Raw genomic sequence first — 24,954 nt, 5'->3', positions numbered from 1 at the left:
TAACGTTCATCTTATTTTGGTTTTGTGGACCTGGATTTCTCTCTGTGACTTCCTAAGTAGTCTAAGAGTTTGCCATATCAATCTCTTTACATCAGTAGAAAAGCTGTTTTTACTCTTCTGACACTACATTTTGAGTTTGCCTGAAGTTCTTTGAAGCTCTGTGTCCTTTCACTACCTTGTCCATTTGAATTTGGTAGTCAGTTTATGTGCATGCTTCAGTATCATCCTCGACACCCACTGAAACGCTGTGTACAAAAGTGTTTTCTACTGGTATAGTTGGCATGACTATTCCCTTTCTCCTGCAATATTAACATTGTTGGGGTGTTTTTTAGTTTTGCAAACTCGACAACTATTGCTAAGTCATTCTTGAAACTTCATATGTGAGCATTATACTGATTTATTGTATTGCTGACAATTCTAAAATGAAAGTGCCTATTTCATTGATTTTGTTCTACTCTCAGGTTGCACATATGACGAAAAGTGAGATGCACCTGCATGACACAGCATTCATAGGTCCAGCCCTTTTGTTTCTGGACCAGTATTTTAACAGCTTTATTGATGAATATATTGTACTTTGGATTGCCCTGGTAAGTATTGTACTGTCTTATTTTGTGGTCTGTAAGCTACTTGTTTTCTTGTTTGAGTGAGCCAGTCCTAAGAGACCCTAGAATGGTAATAATGACTAGGACTGCCAGAAACCACATCTGTAATGTGTTGAGAGTTCTTTATGACTTCAGTGTGTTAGTCTTACTATTCCTACCTATGTTAGGACTCAAAAATTCCAAATTTCTGATTGTGTGTGTAACAGAAGTTCAGGCTATATTCAGCCATAGCCACTCATTTATAAATTGCCTAAGCAGTTGTAACAAAGAATGCAACTCAGAAAGCTTGAAATGTTGTGCTGAGTATATAGCTTAGTGGTCAAGTGCTTGCCTAGCATGCATGAAGCCTAGCGTTTGATCGCCAGCACCATATTTAAAAAGTCAGGCCTGTTTCCATCAGCTACTAGATGAGGGCTCTATGATGGAGGGTGGTCGGGGAGGCTTGGGAGGGAGGGAACTGGGATCAATATGTAAAATCAGAAAAAATAAACAAATAAATAAAATCAGGCCTGATGGCAGTGCCTGTGAGCCAACACTTGGAAACTGGAAGCCGGCATCAGAAGTTGATCTTCTTCAGCTACATTCTGAGTTTGAGGCTAACCTAGGCTGTGAGGGCCTCTGTCTCAAAAAATAAAATAAATAAATAAAAATCTTGATATATTTACTATATCTCTAAGGAAAGATTTGTTAATCATTAGCTGTAAAGGACACCAGGAGATTACTGTTATCCAGCTATCTGAATCTGAAGGTGAATCTGAAAGTCAGAAACTACCCTTCTGTCCTCTTAGGAAGTTTAGTGAGGCCTGTGCACATGTTAAGAATCTAATCAAATGTCTTTTTTTTTTTTTTTTTTTAGGTCTTCTCTTTCTTTGATTTGATTCGTTACTGTGTCAGTGTTTGCAATCAGATTGCATCTCACCTGCATATACATGTCTTCAGGATTAAAGCCTCTGCAGCTCACACTAATCATCACTAATGATGTGGCCGGGGTTCTGTTATACTTGTGTTTTCTGCAGGAAAGAATCCAAACATTTTAAGAATGGGGGTGGATAAGAACAAATGTAATTTATAATAATCAATGTTATATAACTTTCATTCTTTGTCACTGGTAACACTCCCTAACTGTCCTGTTGAGAGAATGGGAATTTCAGGTCCCATCCTGTAAACTGAACATGTTGTCAAACAGGGTTTGGCTCCAGAAAGCATGCAGGGAAAATGCCATGTGTTTGTGATTATCCTGAATTCAGACTACACTGTCAGAGGAGCACATCCCCAGTGGTGGTGATTCTAATGGAAAATGTTTGCAGGCCAAGACATGGTTGCTTTATAATTTTAACAACAAATCATCATCTTTTCATAACACCTTGTTTATTGTCTTCTCAGACTTTCCTTTGTTAAGGAGCCCAGCTTGTGGCATACACATCTTACCAGCTTGCGGGGTGAGAACAGTGATGAAGGCCTTAAACTGGGATGGAAAGGCTTCCTGGCTGTACATTGTTGAGAAAGTGATTTTTATTATTGATCAAGAAATGGTGTTTCTCACGGGCTTGGGAAATCTTGCTAGCATGCAGATAATGTGGTAACTTTGTCAATCCATTTTATTTTTTTAAATAAATATATGATCTCAGAGCCAGCCTTTTTTTTTCTTAGTTTCATTCAGGGGAAAGGTAAACTAAATTTGAAATGTCATTTTTTAAATTGAGACAAATTTTATGTTTGTTGTTTGACAATTAAGGAAATGTGATCAGCTGCTGTAGAAATTGTTAAATCTTTTAAAAAGGAGAAATGTTTTGTTCTTTTCTCTCTTGTAGGTGTTTTATGTTGCAGTCATTACTCCAACATTTCAGTAATTGTCCAGAATCGGGTGGTGGTAGTTTACTTTACATTCACCTTTTTGATATTTAAACTACTGTTTGAATGTCCTCTGTGAATCACATTTGTTTTCATTGTATCCAGATGTTCTATTTCTTTAGTATGAAGAAATACAAAGTTTAGTGAATCCCGGCACTTTTAAATGGAAACAGGAGGAAAATCAGAAGTTCCAAGTTATCCTTGACTATAGAGTTTTAGGCCAGTCTGATCTACACAAGACTCAGAAAATCAAGGTTCAGGGGAGCTGGGATGTAAAGATAATCTAAGAAAAACAAGAGGGGAAAAGGACAGGTATTCTTCCATTAGTACAGTTACAGCCATTGTTTTATTTGATTGTTTCAGCAGACATTTAACAGTTGTTCATGCCTAGTAGGAATTGAGACCTGAAGAGGCTAAATGAAATACCAGTTGTCACACGTTAATGCTATACTCCAGATGGAATCTAGACGGTCTTCTGAATTCTAGCTAGTGTTTTCTATACCACACCAAAGCTATAAACAGGTACTCAGGGCTAACTGAAATAAATACATGTGTCATGTTTTTCTCCTCATCATAGAGGGGATCTGAAAAGCACTTGTGTGTGCTTCCTTTGGCCCTAGAAAACAACAGCATCATCAGGCCAATGATTGCTTTATGGAAAGCCTCAGTTGGTGCTGGATGCTGTATTCACTGACCTCCTAGAGTATAAGAATCATTCAACATGTGGATACTTTTAGAAAACATAATTCTGGACCTTTTGGTGAGGGGTGGATTCTAGACAAGGTCACACAGTATCTCGGGCTGGCCTTGAACTCTCAGTTCTCCTTCGGTAACCCCCTGAATGCTATGATCATAGGCTGTGCCACCATATGTACTCCAGGTTCAGAAGTCTACCAGAATTTGGTAGACTTCTATTGGAGCCTTAGTATTTTCTGAGCCTTAACCGCATTCTGGTTTTTGGTCTGAAACTTTTCAAGATTTAACTAGGTTTAACATCCACTTCTATAAACCATATAAAAAGATACAATGATTCCTAGAAGCTGAGAACTATAGTTAGGCATAGCATGTGGACATGTGTTCCCCAAGTCAGGGTGTATTCCTTAAACTTCCATTTTGTAGTTCTGCCTGTTGATAAACTCTCACATCATTTGCATTCTTTGTATGGATTTCAGAAACTTCTGAAGGCCATCATAAAATTATGGCGAGAAAACATTTCAAAGATAGAATTCTAGAAGATGAGATGTTTTTCTTGCAGGTTTAGACAGAAACTGAATGGAGGTATAGGAAAAGATGGGCCTAGATAAATACTAAATACTTTGGATTATAAGGGGGGAGGGGGAAATGCCAGTGCAGGGATCTCTACGCTTTGGCTAGAGAATGGAACTGGAAGCTTAATAAGCAGTTGAGGTGAGATGCCTAAGACTGAAGGTAAAGGACTAGCCCTGGCTGAGTTATGGGCAGTCTGGCCTGTTTATGGTAGTCATGAAGTAGCCTTCAAAGGTTTCTGTTGACTGGAATTTCTCCATTAATTTGCCCGAGGACAAAGCGGCCTCCTTTATATTAGCAGTCCCTGCTCAGAATCTGGAAAGCACACCTGACTTCCAAAGTAGTACCAAAGACTACTATGCTGTGGCCACTCTGATCAAGATTTCTTACTCTTCCTAGTAGAAGTGGTGCTGCTGACCCCTGGTTTTGTGGTTCCAAACAGCCTAGTGTGACCAGGTCCTTCTTCATGTCTAGTTCAGTTCTCCGATACAGTGCCTCCTAGATTGACAAACAATAAGCAGTTTTCATCTTTATTTTCATCCTCACATGTCAGACCACTATTTTGTACATGGGTCACTGGGCCACAACAATGTTGTCTGCTGAGGAATTTATGATGGTGGTTCCCAGGAGATGGCAGTGGCAGCAACTTCTAATCAATCACCCACATCTGTATTACTGTTTCCCACTGTGTCCATTCTGCTAAAGATTCAACTTTGAGTACAGTTCTATGAGCTTGGATGAGAGCTCTCAAGGTTCTGAGAAACCCTGATACCAAGGACCCCAAACTCAGATACCACTTTGAAGCAAAACTGGGTACCAGTTGGAAGGAGGCCATGGATTCCAAGGTTGAGAGCCTCTCTGACCTTTTCATACCAGAAGGGCCAAAGTCCAAATTGGCCTGTAGCTCTAGACAGTGTTGCCCACCACAGCTTTTACTTCACAGTCTTTTCTCTTGATTTCTTCTGTTTCTTCTGCTCTTCATATTCAAGTATTTTCTTTTGGAAATAGCCTGTAGTTTCAAGCAGGTGTGTGTTAGGCAGTATCCTCAACATGCCTGAAGTCTGATCTGTGGAATTATAAGTCTACAATCCTAGTTGTTGGGAAGGCTGAGGCTACAAAATGAGACTTAGTATAAACAAAAAAGAAAAAGAAACAAACTAACAAAAAAAAAAAAAAACAGAAAGTCCCCACACTCATAAACTACCCAGATCTCTGGGCCCTCACCACATTTACTGTGACTCAAAAGGAGACCTACAAATACTAGGTAGCTCCAGAAAAGACAAAGCAGGGCCCAGGTTACTGAGTGATGGACAGGATGGACAGGCATCTCTTTACAAACTACCAGCCCCTGAAGTATTTCCTCTGCTTACTTCCATTGAGCCCCACTGCTGTCTGTCACTGGAGAGGAACACTCTCCCAGGAATCCTCTTAAGGGAAATACTTGTAGAGAAGTTGGTGGGTTGTGTATACCTGCAGGAGGATTCCTGCTCTTCTCTGCTTCCTGGATGAACAGAGAGAAAAGTTGTGTCTTCACAAACTTCTTCACAAACCGGCGCTTGGTTTTGGAGGTGACAGCCTTACAGAAGGATCGTTCTTGGAAGTGGCCTTGCCCACTGGCCTCACGTTTGATATAAGAGGCATAGTGGCCCACAGTCTTAACAAAGAACTGCACAAAAGGGCCTGAAACATGCTCATTGATTTGTTCTGAAGCTGCAGGAGACAGAAAGGCCTATGTCAGAGCAATGGAAGGATGAAATTACCCCAGTTCTCTAATTATGGTTTCCATTGTTGTCCGGAAGTTCTCAGGGGAGGCAACTGAGTAAATAACTGATTGAAATGGAAGCCTGAGCCTGAGGTGGCTCACAGCTACTATAACAAATTTCAGGAGTCTGGGACAGGAGGATTGCTACAAGTTTGAGACCATGTCCCACAAAACAAGAGCAAAAGAAATAGTCTAGGAACCGGGTATAAGTTCTCTACCATCCCCTAGGGAAAGAAACAAAGTCTCAATCAGGATTTAGTTCCCTAACAAGCTAAGAAATGAGTTTATTTTAATAAACAATAATTCCCTCAAGCTCTCTGGGAAAGAGGAACCCAGAACTTACTCTTTAACTCATTTATTCCCTGACCAAGAGAGTCCAAGATGTCATCCTGAAGTTTTGGTGGTAGGATGTCTTTTTCATCACCAACCTAGAAGAGAATAGAGAGCTAGGTCAAGGTCAGGCATTCTAGTCAGGAGATCAGGAAGGAGTCCAGGAGAATGTGAGGAGTGTATGAATCCGTGCGCTATTCCACCCCAATCCACTGCTTCACAGAAGAGCAGAAGTCATTTCTTTGCCTCCAGTTTGAATTCAAGCATGAGCAAAGAGATGTAAAGAGATAGCTATTCGTCCCCACAAGTGTATGTTGCTTGCTCATAAGACACTATTGCTGAAGCATCTGAGACCTTGCCTGTAACCTCATGAGGGGAAAGCACAAGTTCTTTCTCGAAGTGTCTATTGAGATTAGTAGGACATCAGAAGACTCAAAAGGTTGTGTTGGTGGCAGGCCTGCAGTTGCCCACAATGCAGACACTTACCGACAATAAGAAGGTTCCTTCACAAAGATTCACCAACAACACCTAAAGTAAACACAAAATGGCTTTATCTCTTCATGAACCTCAACCACCAACCCTCTTTCTGCCCATGACTATACCTGAAGCAAGGTAGCAGTAACATCAGCATTTGTAATTCTCATTTCCTGCCTGACATTCTCATTCCTTTTTTGTTTTTCTACAAATCTAATTTCCCAGATAGAAAGTGTGTGTGTGTGTGTGTGTGTGTGTGTGTGTGTGTGTGTGTGTGTGTCTAAGATAGAAGGGCATGATGGTGCATACCTTTAATACTAGCACCCTGGGATCCTAGACAAACAGAAGTCTACCTTAAAGTTCCAAGCCTGAAATGGGCTAAACATTATCATCATGTCATCACCCTTATCATCATCATTAGAGAGACCCTGTATAATAATAATAATAATAATAATAATAATAATAATAACAAGAAGAACAAAAGGAAAAACAGGAATAATAGAACTAGCTACAGGAATTATAGAAATTGCTTCCTTAATACAGAGCATGCCCATAGCACACACACAATACTCGCTGTGCATGTTTTATTTAATTCTAGCCATGGTTCTATGACACAGATACCACCTCATTTTGTACATGAGATAAACCTAGAGAAGTTCTTATCAGAACCAATGGAACTCCAAAGGCAGTCCATATAGCTAGGCAGGAGCTCAACCTGGATTATAGGATTCTGGTGGTGAGATAAAAGCCAGCATTCCTCAGGGAACAGTGAAACCCATTTCCATCTGCCAAAAGGGGTCCTTTCCCCTACCTCAGACAAGAGGGACATATGTTTATAGCCGTGGCATTTATCAGCATATCAAAGGCCCATGCTACCCCCTAGGCTCCCCCAGTATCACAAGTACCCATTACATATTCCAAATCCCACACTAACACACTAGCCTTCTCACTGTTAATGTAAGCTCACAGCTTCCCTCTGCTTAGCTACTTATCCTTCTTGTAACCCAGCTTGCGTTCTTGTTCTCTCTCTCTCTCTCTCTCTCTCTCTCTCTCTCTCTCTCTCTCTCTGCTGTATTCTCCATTTCTTGCTATTCTCTCCTGCTTCCATAGCTCTGCCCATGTCCAATATACTAACTCTGTTCAGTCTACTTCTTTCTGTCTGTGCTTTGGAGACTTCCACATGCCTCTGGCAGTTCTCTCATACCTATTTACAATAAAATCTACAACCATATTATGGAGCAGTCACATCAGCAGTTTCTTTAGTGTGTCTTCTCGCCTACAGTTCCCAGAGGTCATGGTGCTGAGAAATAGAAAACCAGTTTTCAATCATAAATTGTGGTCTTTGGGATCATATTAACTTCTCTCCATCTTCCCTTCGGCATCTCGTTCTCTGGTCTACTCAGCAAAGGACTGGTGAGAGGCAGCCATGTTTTGATCTTTTCACACTCTTATATGCACAATCGCCTAGGGTCCTTAAAAGCTCCCTCAGAGCACATGTTTAGCATGTTGTTGGCCTGGATTCAATTTATTAAAAGCTTGACAATAGCCTTGAGCCTTCCAGTAGGAAACTCAGCAAAGGAAGAATATTAGTCCAGGGTCAACAGGAAGAGAAAAGGAAAAGAAGCAAGAGGGACTGGGCATGTGCTGGCTACAAATGAAATAGAGAACCAAGTTGCTGGACCATCAGGACAGCTTGAAAATCCTGCAACTTAGAGCACAACACAAAACAGTCATGCTGCCAATTCCTCAGAGTATTCTTAGATAACTGGACCACTTCCAATATTTAAATTAAAATATTTTAAGTGATTAGATTTTGACATCTGAAATCTCATGAACTCTGATATCATTCCTTTGTTTTGCTTTGAGATAGTATCTTGGGTACTCTGGGGTAGTCTTGAATCCTTATCCTCCTCCTTTCACTTCCTATAAGCAAGATATACCAAAACCAACCTGTACTATTTTTAAAACTAACACTCAAAACCAGCAACAACAGTATCAAACTGCTACCATTAGACAGAGATTTGGTCACCAATGAGCGAACCATAGGTCTCAAATCCTGTGCTGGCATTTAAGGACTACTATGGGCCCCTATTTTCAGTTTCCAACATGGGTCTTGACAATAGAATGAAGGATCCTTATATGTTCGCTACTTTCAAATGTAAGGAAAGAGAAACTGGAAAATTTGCCAAAACACAGCCTGCACTGTAATTATCCATCACCAGGGGGAAAAAGCTGAACTAGTCCAGGCCTGAAACAGCATGTATACATAGGTTTGAATGCCTTCATGCAAGGAAACCTGTTCACTTGGGGGTGGGGAGAAATGTGGGCATGACTATTTTTTGAGGTTGTTCCCAGAAGTCTTTTCAGTATTTTGGTTATATTGTCTATGGAGTAATTCCTTTCAGAAAGCTTATGTGGAGAATCAGAGAACCTTGCACTGTGCCCAAAAGAGCAAGTACCCCATATGGACTTCCTCCTCAGTCTTGCCCATTTCTCAGTGAAGCTGCAAAGGAATAAAATAAGCAAAAGCTCTTGACTAGCAAGAGCCAGAGCCTTGTTTGCCTTCGTCCTGTCTTCCTTGACGGTTGGGAGGAGCCTCAGCTTCCAAGGAGGGAAGTTACATAACCTCCGGGGTTGAGACATTTTGAGTTTTATTGCTAAAGTGGGGCTGATACCCTGCTCCAGTTAATAAGGCTAAGGGTTGCTCACAGGGCATGTGTACTCAGCACAAGAGCTGGAGAAACAAAAGCAATCAGCCTACTTCTCTCCCTCCCAAGAGCAACTTCTATAGAAGGGCTTGGGCCTTTCTCTGAGTTCTACTGCTGCCTCTCTAAGTTGTAGGTTTGCTGGAACTCACCAGCCTCTTCTGTAAAGAGGAAATCCTCCCACTAGGACTACCTCAGGGCCTCTTTAGTGCTTGCATCATGATACTTCAATAGGTAACCATGTCTCTACACAGTGAGTTAATGGTTAGCCAGGACGGACCTTCCCAAATAGTCCTCCTGTATTCAGCTATAGTTACATACTGTCCTAGATTACACATTTCAAGTTGTTTGTCCCCCTTTGGGGGTAGATGTGATTAGTACCCATTTACATGACTGAACCCTCCTTTATGTCAGAAACAAAAGGCAACAAATTCAAAGGGGATTTGAATCTATATCTTCATTACCCAACTGAGTCCTGAGCTACTCAAAAAAGATGGTACTTGTTGCAAATCTCTTCATTTTCAAGACTTAGTTTACAAAAGGGCTTCTTTCCAAGGAATTTTAATTCCAGTGGAGTGTGTGTTGTATGAGCCAGCTGTGACCATTCATTTAACTAAGGTCACCCAACTGGCTGCTCAATAAGGATATATAGTCTAATAGGATAATCTCATGAGCTCAGAATAAGCAACATCTTGCTTCCCTAAGTCCACAAAGCAATCATTCAAGAGAAGACAGCCAATATTCACTGAGAATGGACTGTGTATCAGGTTCTAGGCTAGTAGCATAGCCATGTCATTTTCCCCAGGCTGTTGCAACTGAAGACAGCCGTACCCATTTTACTGATAAATTCAGGTTTAATGAAATTAAGTCACGTGCCCCAACTCACACAGGGGTTGGCAGCAGAGCTAGGATACAGGTCAAAGCCTGCCTGGCTGTAAGCCATGCACTCTCTTTGATGCAGCTTACCTCTTCCATGGGGCTGTCCATAACCTCCTGCTGGAAGCGCATCTGTACCCCAACCATGAAAGGGGTGGGGCAGCAGACAGTGGCCAGAAGGCTCTCAGGGACCACGGGGATGTATGTGTGTGCCCAACTAAAGGGGTAGAGCAGAGCAGCTGCAGCGTGAATACACTGAGACAGGGTACTAGAACACAGAACACAGAATGAATGGGTCATCAAGGCTTCTGTCCTATGCACTGGCTCAGAGCCCCACACCTACAGAAGCTACTGGCAATGTTCCTATGCTGGGTAAAAAAAAAAAAAAAATCCAAGTCTGGAAGCCATGCTGTTCACAGAGCTTGTAGCTACTTGTTGGGAAGAGGAGGAGGGTTGAAATCAGGTGAGGCAAGGCCCTACTAACCAAGGTGGGGCCCCCTTTAATCTCTATGCCCAGCTAGTTCTCCCAAGTCATTACTGGCTAGAAATAAGAGCAGCTCAGAAGCCATGTCTTCATTTAAGCAGGATATGAGTGAGCATCTGCTCTGCAAAGGACAGGGATAACCCTGGCCCTTCTTTGAAAAACTCATAGTTAACACCAGGATTTGGTGAAGAGGCAGAACCATCAGCAATGTCCCCCTATAGCTCCCTGTAGCCATCTGAGGTTACTAAAAGCTACTAGGTTGGTGCCTGAGTTAGTCCGGGAAATTCCTGGGTTCCAGGAACCACTCGCTACTCAGAGATTCCGGAAAGTCCCACAGAGGTGACTCCTCAAGACTTCGCTACAAGGATTCCTCATGTCATTACTATCCAAGTCACAGCTCAGCCTCCTTCCTTCCCCTCACCTTACACAGCCCCACTCTGGGGTCCCTATTCTCTACTAGCTCTTACAGCTTTTCATTTCTCCAGCCAAACTGCCCCACATTTAAGCCCAATAAAAACACAGATGTGGAAACCATGGTATCAAGCTAGCACTTCCTGAGTTAGACAGACTAAGTCTTGAGTGCCTAGCAAAAAAACTTGGCTGGCTGGAAGTCCCCTCCCTGAACCAGCCTCCAGTTTCTGAAAACTCCATGTGGCAAGAAAATAGGAAATGTTAACATTTCCTGGAGAAAGTTCATTCCTGAGAGGTTAATGGGTAACTTCCACACCCCAAACACAGGTCAGAAGAGAAAGAACCTAGTGGGAGCCTGAGCCCCAGCTACTACAGAAACTTCTTCCACAGGATAACAAAAATGATGCCCCATTCCACAAGAATTAACCTATATTTTCCTTTTTGGTTATTGCTGACGTTGTTTTCAACACACAGATCCCTGATCCTGCCAAGCTTCCTTTCCTCTGGAACTCATGACATTCCCTTGATCCTCTGTAGCTTCCTCAGCTTCATTCTCTTCTTCTCCCCTAGAGGAGCATACCAGGATTCAACCCAAAGTTATTGCTTGTTGCTGTGGTGGCACATGCCTTTAATCCCAGCTCTCAGTAGGTAGAGGCAGGCAGATCTCTGTGAGTCCCAGCTAGCCAGGGCTGCACAGTCAATCTCCCACTCTTTATCAATTGCTTTTCTCTGCCTGTCACATGTGTCCCCACATCCTTTTCAGACTTGAATTCTCTCAAAGGTAGCAGCTTCCTGCTTCTACACACAGGCATATATTCAACTGTGAACTGACTGAGATCTGCACCTGATGGTGTCCTGGGTGTCTATTACTGTGCATCCTCGCCTTTAATCCTCATCACAACTATATAAAGTAAATCCGACCATTTTCATTCTACAGATAAGGGGATCTTGCCTTCAAGAAGTTAAAAAGCTGACCCAATTGGAACTATAGCTAAAGGTGGAAGAAAAAGATTTGAAAGTCATTCTGCTGGTTTCAATACCTATGCTTAAAACCAATACATAACCCTTCATCTCCTTAAGTGCAAACACAGAGTCTTCTTGCTATCTCTCCAATGCTTGGCATCTGGCAAACAGCTGTCATGCAATAAATATTTGTTGAGTGAGTTCATAAATGGGTAGATGAGCTTATCCTCCACACTATTATATGGTTTCCTGTCCTCTTCTCCACCCTCTTTCCTCCTTTGGCCTGGCCTTGCAAGGGCAGAATTATGTCTGCATTCACACTAGCTGGCTCCGCCTGTGTTATATCAGGAACACTCCATGTCTTAGATTATAGTCAGGCAGCAGTCAAACTTGAAGATGACCAGACAAGTTGCACTACCTGTTTCTCTAGGCCTAAAATGCAGAAGCTGGAAGGTACACAGATGAACCCTACCATCAGACTGCCTTCAAGAAGCACCCATATAGTCCCTTGGATCTGTGGATGCACTTTAGTCTGGCCAGCCAATGGTGGAGCTTACCTGAGACCTTCTGCCAGAAATATGATTTTTCTTTCTAGTACTGCAGAGGCAAAGATCTGAATAATCTGCTCAAAATGGAGACAGTGCAACAGAGCACTAAAGTCCACATGTTCCAGGTGGGAGTCCAGGGGCCTTGTCAGTGAGATGAACTGTGGGAAAACCAGAGAGAAAGGCTTCAGTGATACAAAATCACAGACCCAGTCCAGGCCTATCCCACTCTTCCCACAGGACAGAGCTGATCCTGGCCCACCCGCCAGTGGCTTCCTTCTGCTCTGAGGACCGCTGGGTGGAATCTTCAGTATGGCCTAGGAGGTCCAGCCTGGGACACATGCTCATCTCCACATGCTCCACCATGTGCATGTTCTTGAGCAGAGCTCTTCTCCTGCCTGAAGCCCGGCATGGTTCAGGGCTCCCACACACTGCTTTCCTCTCTTCCTTCTTATCCTTGAGCCCCAGACTCCTACGTTGGTCATTTTAAGTCGTCCTCATCTTTCTTCTCATGCTACACACTGCCTTTTCTTTCAGTGTGATTGCTAAATCTTTAACTGTGTATTCTCTGTTCATTTGCATGTTTACTGATGTACCTTCTCCATGAGACTTTTAAGCTCCATGATATCAGGAGCCATATTCATCTTCCTTAACCACTCTACCCGGATAATGCCGATTTCAACACATAGTACTTCAGTACTTGTCTTTCCTTCAATACTTATTTTTCCAGTCACTGAAAATTCCTAGTGACTCCTGGTTCTTCTTTGGGAATGACCAGGTTCAGAGGTGCACATTGGAATTTCCAAAGTCCCATAAATCCTGGCTGGAATTCCGTTTGCTGCCTCTGTTCTTTAGTAACTTAGAGCAATAGTACCTACCTCAAGAGACAGGTGTGGACTAAGGGTGGGGATGAATGATAAGAAATAAAACAGCTGGAGACTGTAGGGTAGAGATGCAGGAAACATAGAGAGAATAGGAGTAAAGTGTAAGAGCAACTGGAAGTCTGGAGACTAGGAACAAACTTAGCACAACACATGATCACAGAAAAGATTCAGTAGACTTAATAGTAAGTAGATGCAGGTTGACATGAGGTTAGAAGATGCAGCACATTTGGGTGAAGTTTTAGCTCCACCAATAATCCTAAGGCCTGATTTTGCTTCGCTTTACTTGGACCTGGTGAATGAAGGAAAAGCAATGAGAGATTCCACAGAATCCCACCCTCTCCAGCCAGGGAGAGTCATACATGTGTTAACCTACCTCCGTGCCTGAGTCAGGGATGAAGCTTTTAAGGGTGACAGTCTTTCCAGGTGCAGGGAAGGGGGCCTCTCGGAGACCTTGCATGAATGGGTAGATGACAGCCATGGAGATCTGATGCCTCTTCTCTACTTCATCTAGTATCTACATGGGAAGGACCACAGGAAGGGAAGCAAGGCTTAGAAAGATTCTGCTGAATATACCGAGTCTCCTACACTGGTCCTACTTATTCTCTGGTATTCTCTAGGCCCCTCCACCAACTGGCTTCCATTTCATGGACAAAATCTACTTTCTTTGATTGTCTCTCATATTCCTCCCTTCTCCTGACATCGACATAAAACTACCAAGTCTAGCAAGTCATGTCCCATGTTAGCAATGGCTGGGTAGGAACTTTCTGGGTATCACTGTCCCATTTACTGTGGACTGTCATCAGGGTGAGGCTGCCACCATCCCTCAATGTGATTCACAGAAGTAAGATCCACCCAAGCAGAAGTCCATGGAGCTCCTCTCCTACATCCAGAGTCCTTCTGGCTACCAAGATGGACCATGTCCAGAATTAGATACTCTTCCTTGATACTATCCCCAGCAACACAAGTCCTCAAATTTCTCTTTTAGCTTCATCAAAGGTAAATCTCGAGATACTCACTGCATATTTGCCTTTTGACTTGTGTGCTGCCCTCCTTTTTATGAAGTATTTTCTCATGTTATACTTCATCTGAGTCTCAGACCAACCAGTAAGATAGGAAGAAGAATGAACAATAGTTCTAAGGGAAAACAGCCTCCTAGATGCCTTTTAAATAGGGTTGAGCCCAGTTTTACCCAATATCCTTGATTCTGGCTGGGCTATCAGGAAGGCATTCTACCAAGGGCTCAAGTTGCAAGGCAAGCAGCCAGGTAGAGCCAGAATGCTGAACAGGCCTGCTTAACAGGCTCCAAGGAATCTTGTTCTAACCCTACCTTGGAGAACAGGCCGAAGCAGCCGATGCAGCTGATGATGCAGTAAACTTTGGGAAGGCGAGGGCCAGGACCAGCAGGCTGGGGAGGGACAAGAGTTTCCTTCAGGGCTTCAGCTTCCACAGGGTTTCCCCCACATGAGACCGATGGGGCAAAACTTGGGGTGCTGTGGATGGGGGTCAATGGCTGTATAGAGAAGGGCCTGTACAGGGGTTCTTTTCATAGAACAGACAAAAAAGGGTCAAAATAGTCACCAAAGTCAAAGGATGGTGATTATTGTTTACAACAGTCACATTATGCAACCAGCCTGTGTCTCTCAACAAATGAAAAGAGAAAGCTAACCTGTCATGTAAATAAAGAGGAGTATTATTCAGATAAGAAGTGAAATTATGACATTCTGAGGAAAATGTAGCTGGCGATTATTATCTAAAGCAAAAGAAATCAGGCACAGAAAGACAAATATGTGTTTTCAATTTCATATGCAATATTTGAATTTTAGAAAAATAAGACATAAGTAAAAAACACAAGGGGCTAGAGATATGTCTCAGTGGTTAAGAGCACACAGAAGATCCAAATTCAGTGACCTGCGCCAACTCACAGCCACCATTTACTCCAGCTCAAGGGATGTCCCTTCTTCTGACCTAATAAGACAGCAATACACATTTGCATATAACTTACACACAGACACACATATATGCACATATCCCACACAGACACACATATATATGCATATATCACACACATATGCACATATCACACACATAGACACATAAATATGCATATATGTATATATATATATATATATCACATACATATAATTTTTTAAAAATCTTTTTAAAAAGAGAGACGGGGGGCTGAAGAGATGGCTCAATGGTTGAGAGCATTTTCTGCTCTTTTGGAAGACCTAGGGTTTGTTCCCAGCTAAATGGTAACTCACAACTATTTGAAACTCAAGTTCCAGAGGACCTAGCTCCCTCTTCTGTCCTCCATGGGCATCAGACATGCATACAGTGGGCTTACATGCATACACTTAAACACTCATATACTTATACTTAAGAAAAGAAGAAAAAGAAGTAAGATCCACCCAAGCAGAAGTCCATGGAAAACTTGAAATTACAGATGTGGTGGGAGTAGTAAATATGTACAATTGAAGTACATGGATTACACATAAGAAAACATAATAATAAAATCTATTATTTTATACAGTGGGCATATGCTAATAAGAGAAGAGAAGAAGGAAGAAAAGGAGGATGAAGGTGTGAGTGGCAGCTTTCAGGGGCCAGAAACCCAAAGGTAAACACAACTGACTCATGGCCAACATAAGCTGAAGGACAGTGAGAACAAAAAGTAGTGTGTCTTAGCCATGAGGAAATGTCTAAAGAGGAAAACATTGGAAAGGTGTCTAGAGAATCCTTGTCCTAAGTGCCAAGAATTAAACCTTGTTCAAGTTTCAGATTGTCTGGGAGGCTCCAAGCAACAAGGCAAGAAAGCCTGGGTAGAGAAGACTACAAGAAGGTTTAGTTGGTGCCGCTCACTGTATGTAGAAATGTTTGAGCTGGGAGAGCACAGGCCAGAGCCTGGTGTCTTGGGAGGGGAGGGACAGTATGTCCTTGTTCTTGTGGGATTCCAGAAGGGACACTAACATGGCAGCATGTGCTGAGCTGTACTCTCCCTATAACCACCACTGCCACCGAGCCTGAGCTTTTATAACCGAGGCTTTGGCAAGCCCAGCTGTGGAGCTGAACAGTCTGCAGAGAGGAAGGGGCGGATCTGAGTAGCACCGACCAGGAGGCGCCTGCAGTATCCAATCTTCCTGCTTCCATCCACATTGGTCAGGACGAATGAGAAGGTCTCCCTAAGAGAGGGCAGACCAAGGGTATGCTCAGTAGATTCTGAAACAAGATCAAGGAAGTGGAGAGGACGGCAAAGGGGCGCTGCTGATTAATCATGAGGGTAATCACCGTGGTCACTCATTAAGCACTCAGTGATGCCAAGCCCAAATGCATCACCTCATCTGAGACTCAAAAGAACATTTCTGAAGGAGGTTCAATTAGTATTACCACTTTAAAGAATAGGTAACTAAGGCTTGAAGGCTTCTCTTTCTTTTTTTTTATTTAAATTAGAAACAATCTTGTTTTATATACCAATCCCAGTTCCCTATCCCTCCAATTCTCCCATGCTCCCAACTGACCCCCATCCTATCCCTCTTCTACTCCATAGAAAGGGTAAGGCCTGCTAGAGGGGATCATCAAAGTCTATCACATCATTTGGGGCAGGGTCTAGGCTGAGAGAGTATCCCTCTGTGGGGAGTGGGCTCCTAATGTCCATTCATACACTAGGTACAAATGCTGTTCCATTACCAGGGGCCCCATAGACTTCCCAGGCCTCCTAACTGTCACCCACGTGCAGGAGGCCTGGTTCCATCCTATGATGGTTTCCAAGCTGTCAATCTTAGGTCCATGAGCTCCCCCATGTTCAGGTCAGCTGTTTTGGTGGGTTTCCCCAGCTTGGTCTTAACCCCTTTGCTCATCACTACTCCCTCTCTACAAATAGATTCCAGGAATTCAGCTCAGTGTAGATGTGGGTCTTGCTTTTGTTTCCATCAGCTACTGGATGAAGGCTCTATGATGACATTTCAGGTAGCCATCAATCTCATTATAGGGGAAGGGCATTTAAGATAACCTCTCCCCTATTACTTAGATTCTTAGTTGGGGTCAACCTAGTATGTCTCTGGACATTTCCCTAATGCCAGATTAGAAGGTTTTTCTTATCTAAAATTTGAAGTCATGGTCAAATCCCAGTGTTCATGTTGTAAGAAGCCTTTTGATATTGTCTTCTTAGAGTGCAAAGACTTCTTTCTAGTCCAGCTTCTGCCAGTGGCGGAGTCAAAAATGGTGACTGTTTCTTCCAGGAGACTCTTAAGCATCTTTGGATAGAGGTCAAGTCACAGCTAAGATCTTTGACCTAAAGGACCCTAGGCAAACATTTTCCTGGCAAAAACTCTACATTCACACCAGGTGAGGGGACCACAAGGGCTACACATTTGTTGTTTCATCCAAATCTGGTACCCTTGCCCCCAAGCTGAGTGATTACCTGGGATAGTCTGTGAGTGGTGCCCACTCGTTCCCATCAGGGAAGCAGAACAAAGGAATGGCTTTGAGTAGCCGTTCCTCCTCCTCCTGTTGACCCCGGAGCAGGTTCTCCCTCTGTAAGGAAAAGGCAAGGGGATTTAGGCATCAGCCTTCTTTCCTGTTAGCGCAGAGTACAAAGGTGCCTTTGCCTGGTACCACATAGTCTGTATTCTAGGTCTAGTGGGGATGACTCCAGAGAGAGAACAATTTTTTCTAGGCCACACCAACATAGCGTTTGGTTGGAATTCAGTATTCTGAGGATTTACATATTTGAAATGGGTGTTAGAGAGGGTGTCACCCTGACAGGGTGACAACAGAGAAATACCACATCAGAAATACCACAAAAGAGCAACCTGTCCATTTGCTGAGTGGCTAACAAGAGGGGTTGATGGAATGGTGTCCTGTACCTCATCCAGTGCATAATCAGACAAGGAGGCATCTAATACTTTGGGAGTCTGATCTTGGCCTGTGTTTGCATCACAGGTCTGCTTGATTATCTACCATACAACCAGAAAGGGCATGTCTTCTTAGGAGTTCCAGCAGAAGCTGAGCTTTTCTGTAGAAAAAGGTGGCTGGCGTGGAATTTGGAGAAACTAGGAGGTTCCCAAAGGGACAAAAGCATGGGGCTGGCTTCCCTGCTCTAGATGTTCAGTCAGTCCCTCCTCACAAGGCAGGCAGACCTAGATTCTCTGGGTGATAACAAAAAGCTAGGGCTGGGCTACAAAGAAAGAGAGCAGTGACCTCAGAACTCAAGACCTGGCAGGGAGGTATGGAGTAGAACTCCTCCACCACCTTTAAAACACACCTCTGTCCCCCACCCCCGTCTTCTGGCCCCACCTCTCCTGTCCTTACCTTGGGAAACTGATAGGTGATCGTGGGTTCATAGTCATCCCCTGAACGATTTCTCTTTAAAGAAACAACAAGAAGGTATTCAAAGAAGTGCTGGCCTCCAGCAAAGCTAGACAGAGAATGCTCCTGGCTCCTTTCTGGCTCTGTGGCAGTTTCCACAGTATTGCTCTGGGAAGGTCCTAGAATGGAGATGCAAGGGCCCTTTAAGAATTCCATTCCTCCATTCTGTAGTGTGCACGTGTGAGAATCTGGGCAACCTGCATGCCTCAAGGGTATAACGCCAGTGCTGACACCCAAGCCTGACCAGGCACCACCAGTCACGGGGCAGGAAGGACCAGAGCCAAGTGGGCAGTTTCCATACCTGTCCTGGAGAACTTGAAACTGTTGAGTGACACAGTGAGAAAAGAAAACACTGATGTAGAAACTGAGGAGCCATGCTATGTAGGCTCTTGGAGGCCCTGATGCCTGACACTGCAGTCTGCCTACCGCAGCCGTTCTGGTAGTATTTCCTGTGCCCTGAGTAAATCTGTACTAAATAATCAGATGGGCCCATGGGGCATTTTCTTATGACCATACCAAGACCTCCACAGGAGACATGACTAGCTCTACAAACTGGCAAGGTAATCCTCCTGGCCTGATCACATGGGGGCCATGTGGATTTGGGCATGTAAAGGAAAAAGGAGGAGCACTCCTGGAGGAAACAGCCCATATGAGGATCACCCCAAAAAGGAAGTAGGCAATCCAGTTCTGACCTGCTCGAAGTCGTGGCAAGCGATTTCGGAGCAGCCTGAGAGTTCGGCCAACCCCTTGTCCTTCCATCGTTCTGGGCTTTGGGGGCATGAATGTTCTTTCTCCTTCAGGCTGGCCACAGAAAGCCTGAGAAAGTGCTTTCTGCTTTGGTCTCCAATCACAGCTTTATTAAGCTGAGCCATGCGCTGTCTCCCAAAGGCAGAGAGCAGTTTCCATCCTGTGTACTCCGTAGTTGAGCAAGAAGGATGTGAAAGGACCCACGAGGCAGCTTAATGTGGGCACTAATAGAGACAGCATCCTGGCACGGCAGCTCAGCTCTTGGCTCCTCCCAAGAGCCCCAGGGTGTGGTAAGAGAAAAGGTCATGAGCAAACATCTCAAGGCAGAGCTGCTTCTGGAATAAGGGCTTTGAGTTCCGGTGCCGCAGACCATGTGGTGAGTTTATGTACAACCTCAGGCAGTGAGGCATGCCTGGAAAAATCAGGGCATGGACTCCAGAAACTCCTGGATCTCAGCATAGGTATTTTACAGACCATATCTTTGATTGTCCTCTGTTAACATCTCAAGTTGTTCATAAGAAGCTGCAAAGTCCCACCAGGCCAACTGGCAAATTCTAAAACATCCAGGACTTCAAGATCTCAACCAAGAACACTGGACTGAACACTTCCTGCAGCCAAAATGCCACTGCCTTGCCCTGGTTCAGGTAAGTAGACTTGTCCATGATTCTCTAAACAACTTCTAGCAAGAGAGGAGTCTCTTGACAGACCCTACAGATACTCTCTCGTCGGTGAAGAACAGAGCCCACCTTTGAGAGATCCTGATATTACAGAATACTACAAAAGTAATCCCTTGCCCCCTGTAACATGTCCTAGTCTAAGGCAGAGGACTCTTTCACTGGGACTATTCCAGGGCTCCAGTACAGCCTCTCTTTCTAAAGGAAGCACTGACTCAGGAAATTGTCCTTAGCCTAGAGTGGGGACTGGTTGCATCAGCAGCAGCAGAGCATCTTCACCCCTTCCCGACTCCTGCTTAGCCTTTCCTGGTTAGACCAGGACAACATCTTAAGCTGCAAACCCAGTGCTGTGTCTAGAGGTTGAGGAAGAGGGAGAAAGTAGCCATTGATAAGCCAGATTTCTCACAGATATTCCTGAATAAGGAAATGCATGGGATAAGAGGAAAGAGCCTTTGCCAGGACGTTGTTTAGTGGGGAGGGAGGAAGCAAAAGGATCTGGTGCCTGTATCTGCCACTCGTGCAAAGAATTAGCAGCCCTCTGGGAGGGAGTGTTTTGCTAAGGTAGGAAGGCTGTCTCTCTGCTTCTGAGAACTCTAGAACTGGGCCTTTGTGGCACCAGTAAAAGCAGGGACCCAGAGGCCCCATGTTGTCTTGTTGGGAATACCCCAATCGTAAGTAGGATGAGAGCTGTAACAGTGAGGGGGTGAACCAAGATATCCCAGGCAGTCACTGTGTCTTTCTTATATCCTGTATAGACACGTTACACAATCTTTACTTGTTTTCTTAAGGAATAAGCACCTGCCTGATGCAGAAGGGAAAACGGAGGCATTAAGTCATTCGGGCTATTTAAAATGAACAGAATCTGTAGAAGGTGAGCATTGTAAAGATTCCAAATCTAGGATGAGGCCTTCTGGTGTATCACACAGTCAGCACTGTGTGTGTGTGTGTGTGTGTGTGTGTGTGTGTGTGTGTGTGTGTGTTGGGGATGGGGGTAAGCAAATGGCTTGGAGAGCTAGAATCATCTTCCTGATCATTACAGAACCTCAGGAAATATGTCTTTTCCTAAGTCCTTGGGGCAGCATTTTCATTCCATTTCCTCCTGCTTTATCAGGAGAATGTGGGGGAACAGCAAAGTCAGAAGTCCCAGACCAAAGAAAAGTAAATAGACTTTTTGGGCTGAAGCTCAAGGGATCCAACAAAAGAGTATGTACTCCTTCTCTCCCTTCAAAGGGGGCTATCACGAAAAGCATGAGAAGAAATAATATGCATCAAACCCTGGCATAATACACGGCATCTCACTTAATCCCTAATGTCCTGCAGTGGATTCTTATCCTCATTTTTAATTGGGGAAGGAGCCTCCCTTATAAGGAAGTCAAGAGTCTGGTTATACTTGTTCTTTCACCAGGAAGCTTGTCCCACAACCACCTGAAGGGAGGCAGGGACCCTGGGGACCCTTGATCTGAAAAGCTGTTGTTCATTCTTTACTGAGCTGCTAGAGCCCCAGAACCACCACAGCAGCCTTTCCTACCAGTGTTTTACACACACACACACACACACACACACACACACACACACACACACCCCTACCTACCTCTGAGAAACAACTGCCTGAAACAGAAGGGGAATCCCCCAGGAAGCAGGATAGAAAGATGAAAAAGCCACACACACCCATATGACATGACAGGTGCTGAACTTACTAACAGGCACATATAGACAAGCCTGCCTTCCTGGCCCTCAACCACAAGGAAGCCCCTCCAGGTACCGTTGTTTCCTTTGTTACTTTCAGGGTGGGGTGGGAAAACAAATGAATTGTGTCCTCTGAACCCTAGGAAGCAGATCCCAGCTATTCAGCAGATACCCAGGTCTAGGAAGCCCAAGAATACAAGCCAGGATTCTGCAGGAAAAGAAAGAGGAGGAAGAGGAGGAGGAGGAGGAGGAGGAGGAGGAGAAGGAGGAGGAGGAGAAACACAGATCTCCTCCCTACATACGGGTTGAGCGATTGCAGACCCCTCCCTTGCGTGCAGATGGAAGAGGTACATGCCAGATCAGCCACAGCTGGAGCAGGACTGAGGGTGGCAGAAGTGAGAAAGGGCAAAGAGCTGATCAGTCGCAAGTCACTGCAGTTCCGGGGAGGAAGCCTGACCTCAACTCCGGGGCCCTATTAGGAGAGGGGCCCACTGACCACTTCACTGGAAGGAGTGAGCTCTCTGGGAATGACCCTTCCAAACCTTTCAGTCCACTTTTCAGAAGCACAGACTGCCTGAGCAAACTCAGGAGTGGCCACTCAGCCTTAGCACTGGCCAGTCATAAACAGCAACAGATGTCTGTTGAATGAATGGACACAAATACTAACCACCCTTCTTCCAAATCCCAGTGCTCTACACATGAAGAAAGGAAACTTGATGAGGCACCTCTTTTCATCCCTCCCATCCACCCTGAATAGGGAAAAGATTCCCATCTTACAAGTCAGGATTCAAGATCAAGATTGAGAAAACAGCTGGACTGGTCTACCTGCTCCCCCTCCGCTCACACCCCCTTCCCCCGCGACGTCTTAGCCAGTGCTAAGGCCTTGGGGACACCAGTTTTTGTGGCGCTTTATCAGCAAGGAACCCAACAAACGCCAGCCAGTCCAATCCTAGGCTGCTAAGAGGGAAGCAAAGCGCCTCTGGGAGGGCTGGTAGCCCCAACTCTCTAGCCATAAAGTGACTGCACCGCACCACAAGCTTCCTGGATGGAAGGACACGCGGCCCACAGCTCAGAGCCTCACAACCATTGCAGGTTTCTGGTCATCGGGTTCCCCCTCGACCCAGCAGGTCTGTCCACTCTCTGACCTCTACGTGCTCTCTTGAGTTCAGCTGCCTCCTGCCCAGATCTCGCCCAAACTGCTCCTGGATCTTGCCCCTAGTGCCGCACTGAGCCTACAGTCCTGACACCCAGGCCCCCACGCCCTCTCCCCACCGCGCGCTGTAGCCCGCACTAACCCCCGCGGCCGCGCTTCAATCTCAGGCTGGCTCGGAGGCGGCGGCCGAGCCCATCCATGGCCCCTCCAGTGCCTGGCGCTGACTCCCACGTCCGCGCCGGCCCCGCCCCCTAATCCTTGACCTTCGCGGGGGCCCTAGAACTTTCACTTTCACGCGGGAGGCGCTGGGAAGGGGGTGACTGGGGCGGGGCAGCGCACCTTCCGGGCTCCCGCCCAACCCCTGGTGCACCTGGCCTTCCCGGGTCCCCACCCTACCCCAGTGCGCCTAAGACCTAGGGTGACAGAGGGCGCTAGACTGCACGTCCAGGAGGGGCGGTGCCACCTCAGTCACCCTCTGTGAAACACACTGATAGGTGCCTGAAGAGACCCCTACCTTCAGGGCAATGACTGAGAGATGCACCTCCCAGATGTTTGCAAACTAACCAGGGAAGGTGCAGAATTTTCAGACCTCCCTTCTTTCCAGCTAAATACCCGTCCTTGCAACAATTTGGGTAGGTGGCTACTTCCAGTTCTTTCCTTTGTCACCTCTTTCTGGAGACTCCTGAGAAAGGACCAGAGAGGTGGATTAAGGTACTGTCCCTAACTTCCATTTGACTTTGTTAGTACACAAATCAAGAAAACCAGGATACAATATACGACCCTAGCTACTGTGTGAAGACTGTGAGTGTCAGACACTAAGATAACAAAACCCTCTGGAAATTGTTAGGTAATACAAATTTAAAGGATTCCAATTGTCAGCATTATAACTACTTCCACTCCCCCTTTGAATCCCTGAGACCAGCGCAGCAGCAACCCATACTTTCTTCTCTCTTCACCTCCACTGACTTCTAAATAGGTCCAGACTTTAGATTGCAGCTATTAACCAGGACACTGTGATAAGCAACCCCTACTCCGCCCCCCAGGTTTCTGTGGAGCATCTTCTCTTCCTCCCAGGACAGGGCAGGTATTTGTAAAAGAGGGATGGGCAGAGTCTGCTTGAACTTTCTATGGCCACCAAAGTCTTTCTTATCTTGGTTTCAGGAATAAAAGGCAGGAAGTGAAGACCCACAAATATATGCCTGGAATCCACAGTCCTCTTTGGTCTCTCCATGTCTTGCCCCCAAGTGACTCCATATTCCTCAGCTAGATAGTTCAGAAGGAATTGGAGACCCAGCCCTTACATTAAACTGACTATTCTGAACAAAGGTTCTATGAGTTGTCTTCACGCTGGGTACAAGAAGCTTACACTTAAATATATATATATATATATATATATATATATATATATATATTTCCCCATCCCCCAAGTTCCTTCTCTTATGAGACCCACAGCTTATGCATCTCTCTTAAGAGAAGGAGCTACTCATGAAAACCTTGTCCAAATTATTGAGGTTATTGTGTCTTAATTGACTCAAACAGTGCTGTCTTCTTTTAAACAGATGATTAAGAATACATGTGCACCAAGAAGACAAGGACAAGAAGATTAATGGAAACAGTATTTGAAGCAACCTTAATGTGAAAAAACAAAACAAACAAAAAACAACAACAATAAAAAAACCACCTCTCATGTTCTTTAAAAGAAAAATAGGCTAATCATGGCAAAAGTATACAATTGTGTATTTTGTGCATCAACAAAAGTAAATAAACTCCTATTTTTGTGCAATATAATCCCCATACTGTGCAAATGTGATGTTGAGCAAGAATTACCAGACCTCAAAGAGCTATGCTTCAATTTACATAAAGTTTGATACAGACAAAACTAACCTATATTATGGGCAGTCAGGATGGTGCATCCTTTTAGGGAGGAAGGAGGAAATAATTACTGGGGGATACCATGGGTCCTCTGCATGGTGGAGGGGGGGGGTATAATGGCTGTGAGATACCATGGGACCTCTAGTGTTGGGGGGAAATAGTGGCCATATCCACTCCTAATGTGTTGATAAAGTCATTTATTAAGAGGTTTCTCTTTGAACTAAAGACATAGGAACTTTTTGTTTTTGTTATTATTTTAGGCAGAGTTTCTGGAACTCTGTAGACCAGGCTGGCCCTGAATTCAG

At 44.5% G+C, this 24,954-nt stretch overlaps 3 protein-coding genes across 10 annotated transcripts in view; 2 read left to right on the top strand and 1 right to left on the bottom strand.

Annotated features, from left to right (window-relative positions):
• Positions 1 to 2,231, top strand: part of Cept1 (choline/ethanolamine phosphotransferase 1) — a 41,526-nt gene extending 39,295 nt beyond the window's left edge. For all 3 annotated transcript variants that reach the window (XM_051199171.1, XM_051199172.1, XM_051199173.1), the window contains exons 8-9: positions 462 to 587; positions 1,459 to 2,231. In XM_051199171.1, the coding sequence (XP_051055128.1) occupies positions 462 to 587; positions 1,459 to 1,578 (246 nt within the window). In that variant the 3' untranslated portion in view covers positions 1,579 to 2,231. The remainder of the gene's footprint in view (positions 1 to 461; positions 588 to 1,458) is intronic.
• A 549-nt stretch (positions 2,232 to 2,780) lies between these two features.
• Dennd2d (DENN domain containing 2D) lies at positions 2,781 to 23,127 on the bottom strand. Of its 2 annotated transcripts, none has more exons than XM_051199169.1 (12): positions 22,920 to 23,127; positions 18,461 to 18,636; positions 17,571 to 17,683; positions 16,263 to 16,332; positions 14,481 to 14,558; positions 13,527 to 13,667; positions 12,282 to 12,430; positions 9,957 to 10,134; positions 6,298 to 6,339; positions 5,825 to 5,909; positions 5,190 to 5,429; positions 2,781 to 4,728 (listed from the first exon to the last, which is right to left on the bottom strand). In XM_051199169.1, exons 1-12 carry the CDS (start codon positions 22,975 to 22,977, stop codon positions 4,652 to 4,654), a joined length of 1,407 nt encoding a protein of 468 aa, XP_051055126.1. In that variant the 5' UTR covers positions 22,978 to 23,127; the 3' UTR covers positions 2,781 to 4,651. The 2 variants fall into 2 exon arrangements, with proteins under 2 accessions (XP_051055126.1, XP_051055125.1); XM_051199168.1 differs by lacking the exon at positions 22,920 to 23,127 and adding an exon at positions 19,210 to 19,339.
• Positions 19,642 to 24,571, top strand: LOC127232858 (cilia- and flagella-associated protein 251-like). Of its 5 annotated transcripts, XR_007835431.1 has the most exons (5): positions 19,716 to 19,908; positions 20,727 to 20,809; positions 21,768 to 21,971; positions 22,313 to 22,751; positions 24,337 to 24,571. XR_007835431.1 is itself a non-coding variant. In XM_051199178.1 (3 exons), exons 1-2 carry the CDS (start codon positions 19,884 to 19,886, stop codon positions 22,271 to 22,273), a joined length of 531 nt encoding a protein of 176 aa, XP_051055135.1. In that variant the 5' UTR covers positions 19,716 to 19,883; the 3' UTR covers positions 22,274 to 22,751; positions 24,337 to 24,571. The 5 variants fall into 5 exon arrangements, 1 of the variants encoding a protein (XP_051055135.1); XR_007835432.1 differs by lacking the exon at positions 21,768 to 21,971; XR_007835429.1 differs by having other exon boundaries at positions 21,768 to 22,751.
• Positions 24,572 to 24,954: the final 383 nt, after the last annotated feature.

The sequence above is a fragment of the Phodopus roborovskii genome, unplaced genomic scaffold, assembly GCF_943737965.1.
Source record: "Phodopus roborovskii unplaced genomic scaffold, PHOROB, whole genome shotgun sequence".
Classification (NCBI taxonomy): Eukaryota; Metazoa; Chordata; class Mammalia; order Rodentia; family Cricetidae; genus Phodopus; species Phodopus roborovskii.
Note: the sequence above shows the minus strand (reverse complement) of the source record. Positions and strands in the feature narration are given on the sequence as shown.

Excerpts from the sequence above, each read along its gene's own strand:
- Dennd2d (XM_051199168.1), bottom strand. The coding sequence starts at position 19,297 with ATGCCCCCAAAGCCCAGAACGATGGAAGGACAAGGGGTTGGCCGAACT. Across the intron at positions 16,333-17,570 it reads CCACTCACAGACTATCCCAG|GGAGACCTTCTCATTCGTCC; the intron begins GTAATCACTCAG and ends GCCCTCTCTTAG. Across the intron at positions 5,910-6,297 it reads AAGGAACCTTCTTATTGTCG|GTTGGTGATGAAAAAGACAT; the intron begins GTAAGTGTCTGC and ends ATTCTCTTCTAG.
- LOC127232858 (XM_051199178.1), top strand. The coding sequence starts at position 19,884 with ATGCCACTGCCTTGCCCTGGTTCAG. Across the intron at positions 19,909-21,767 it reads ACTGCCTTGCCCTGGTTCAG|GAAGCAGATCCCAGCTATTC; the intron begins GTAAGTAGACTT and ends TCTGAACCCTAG.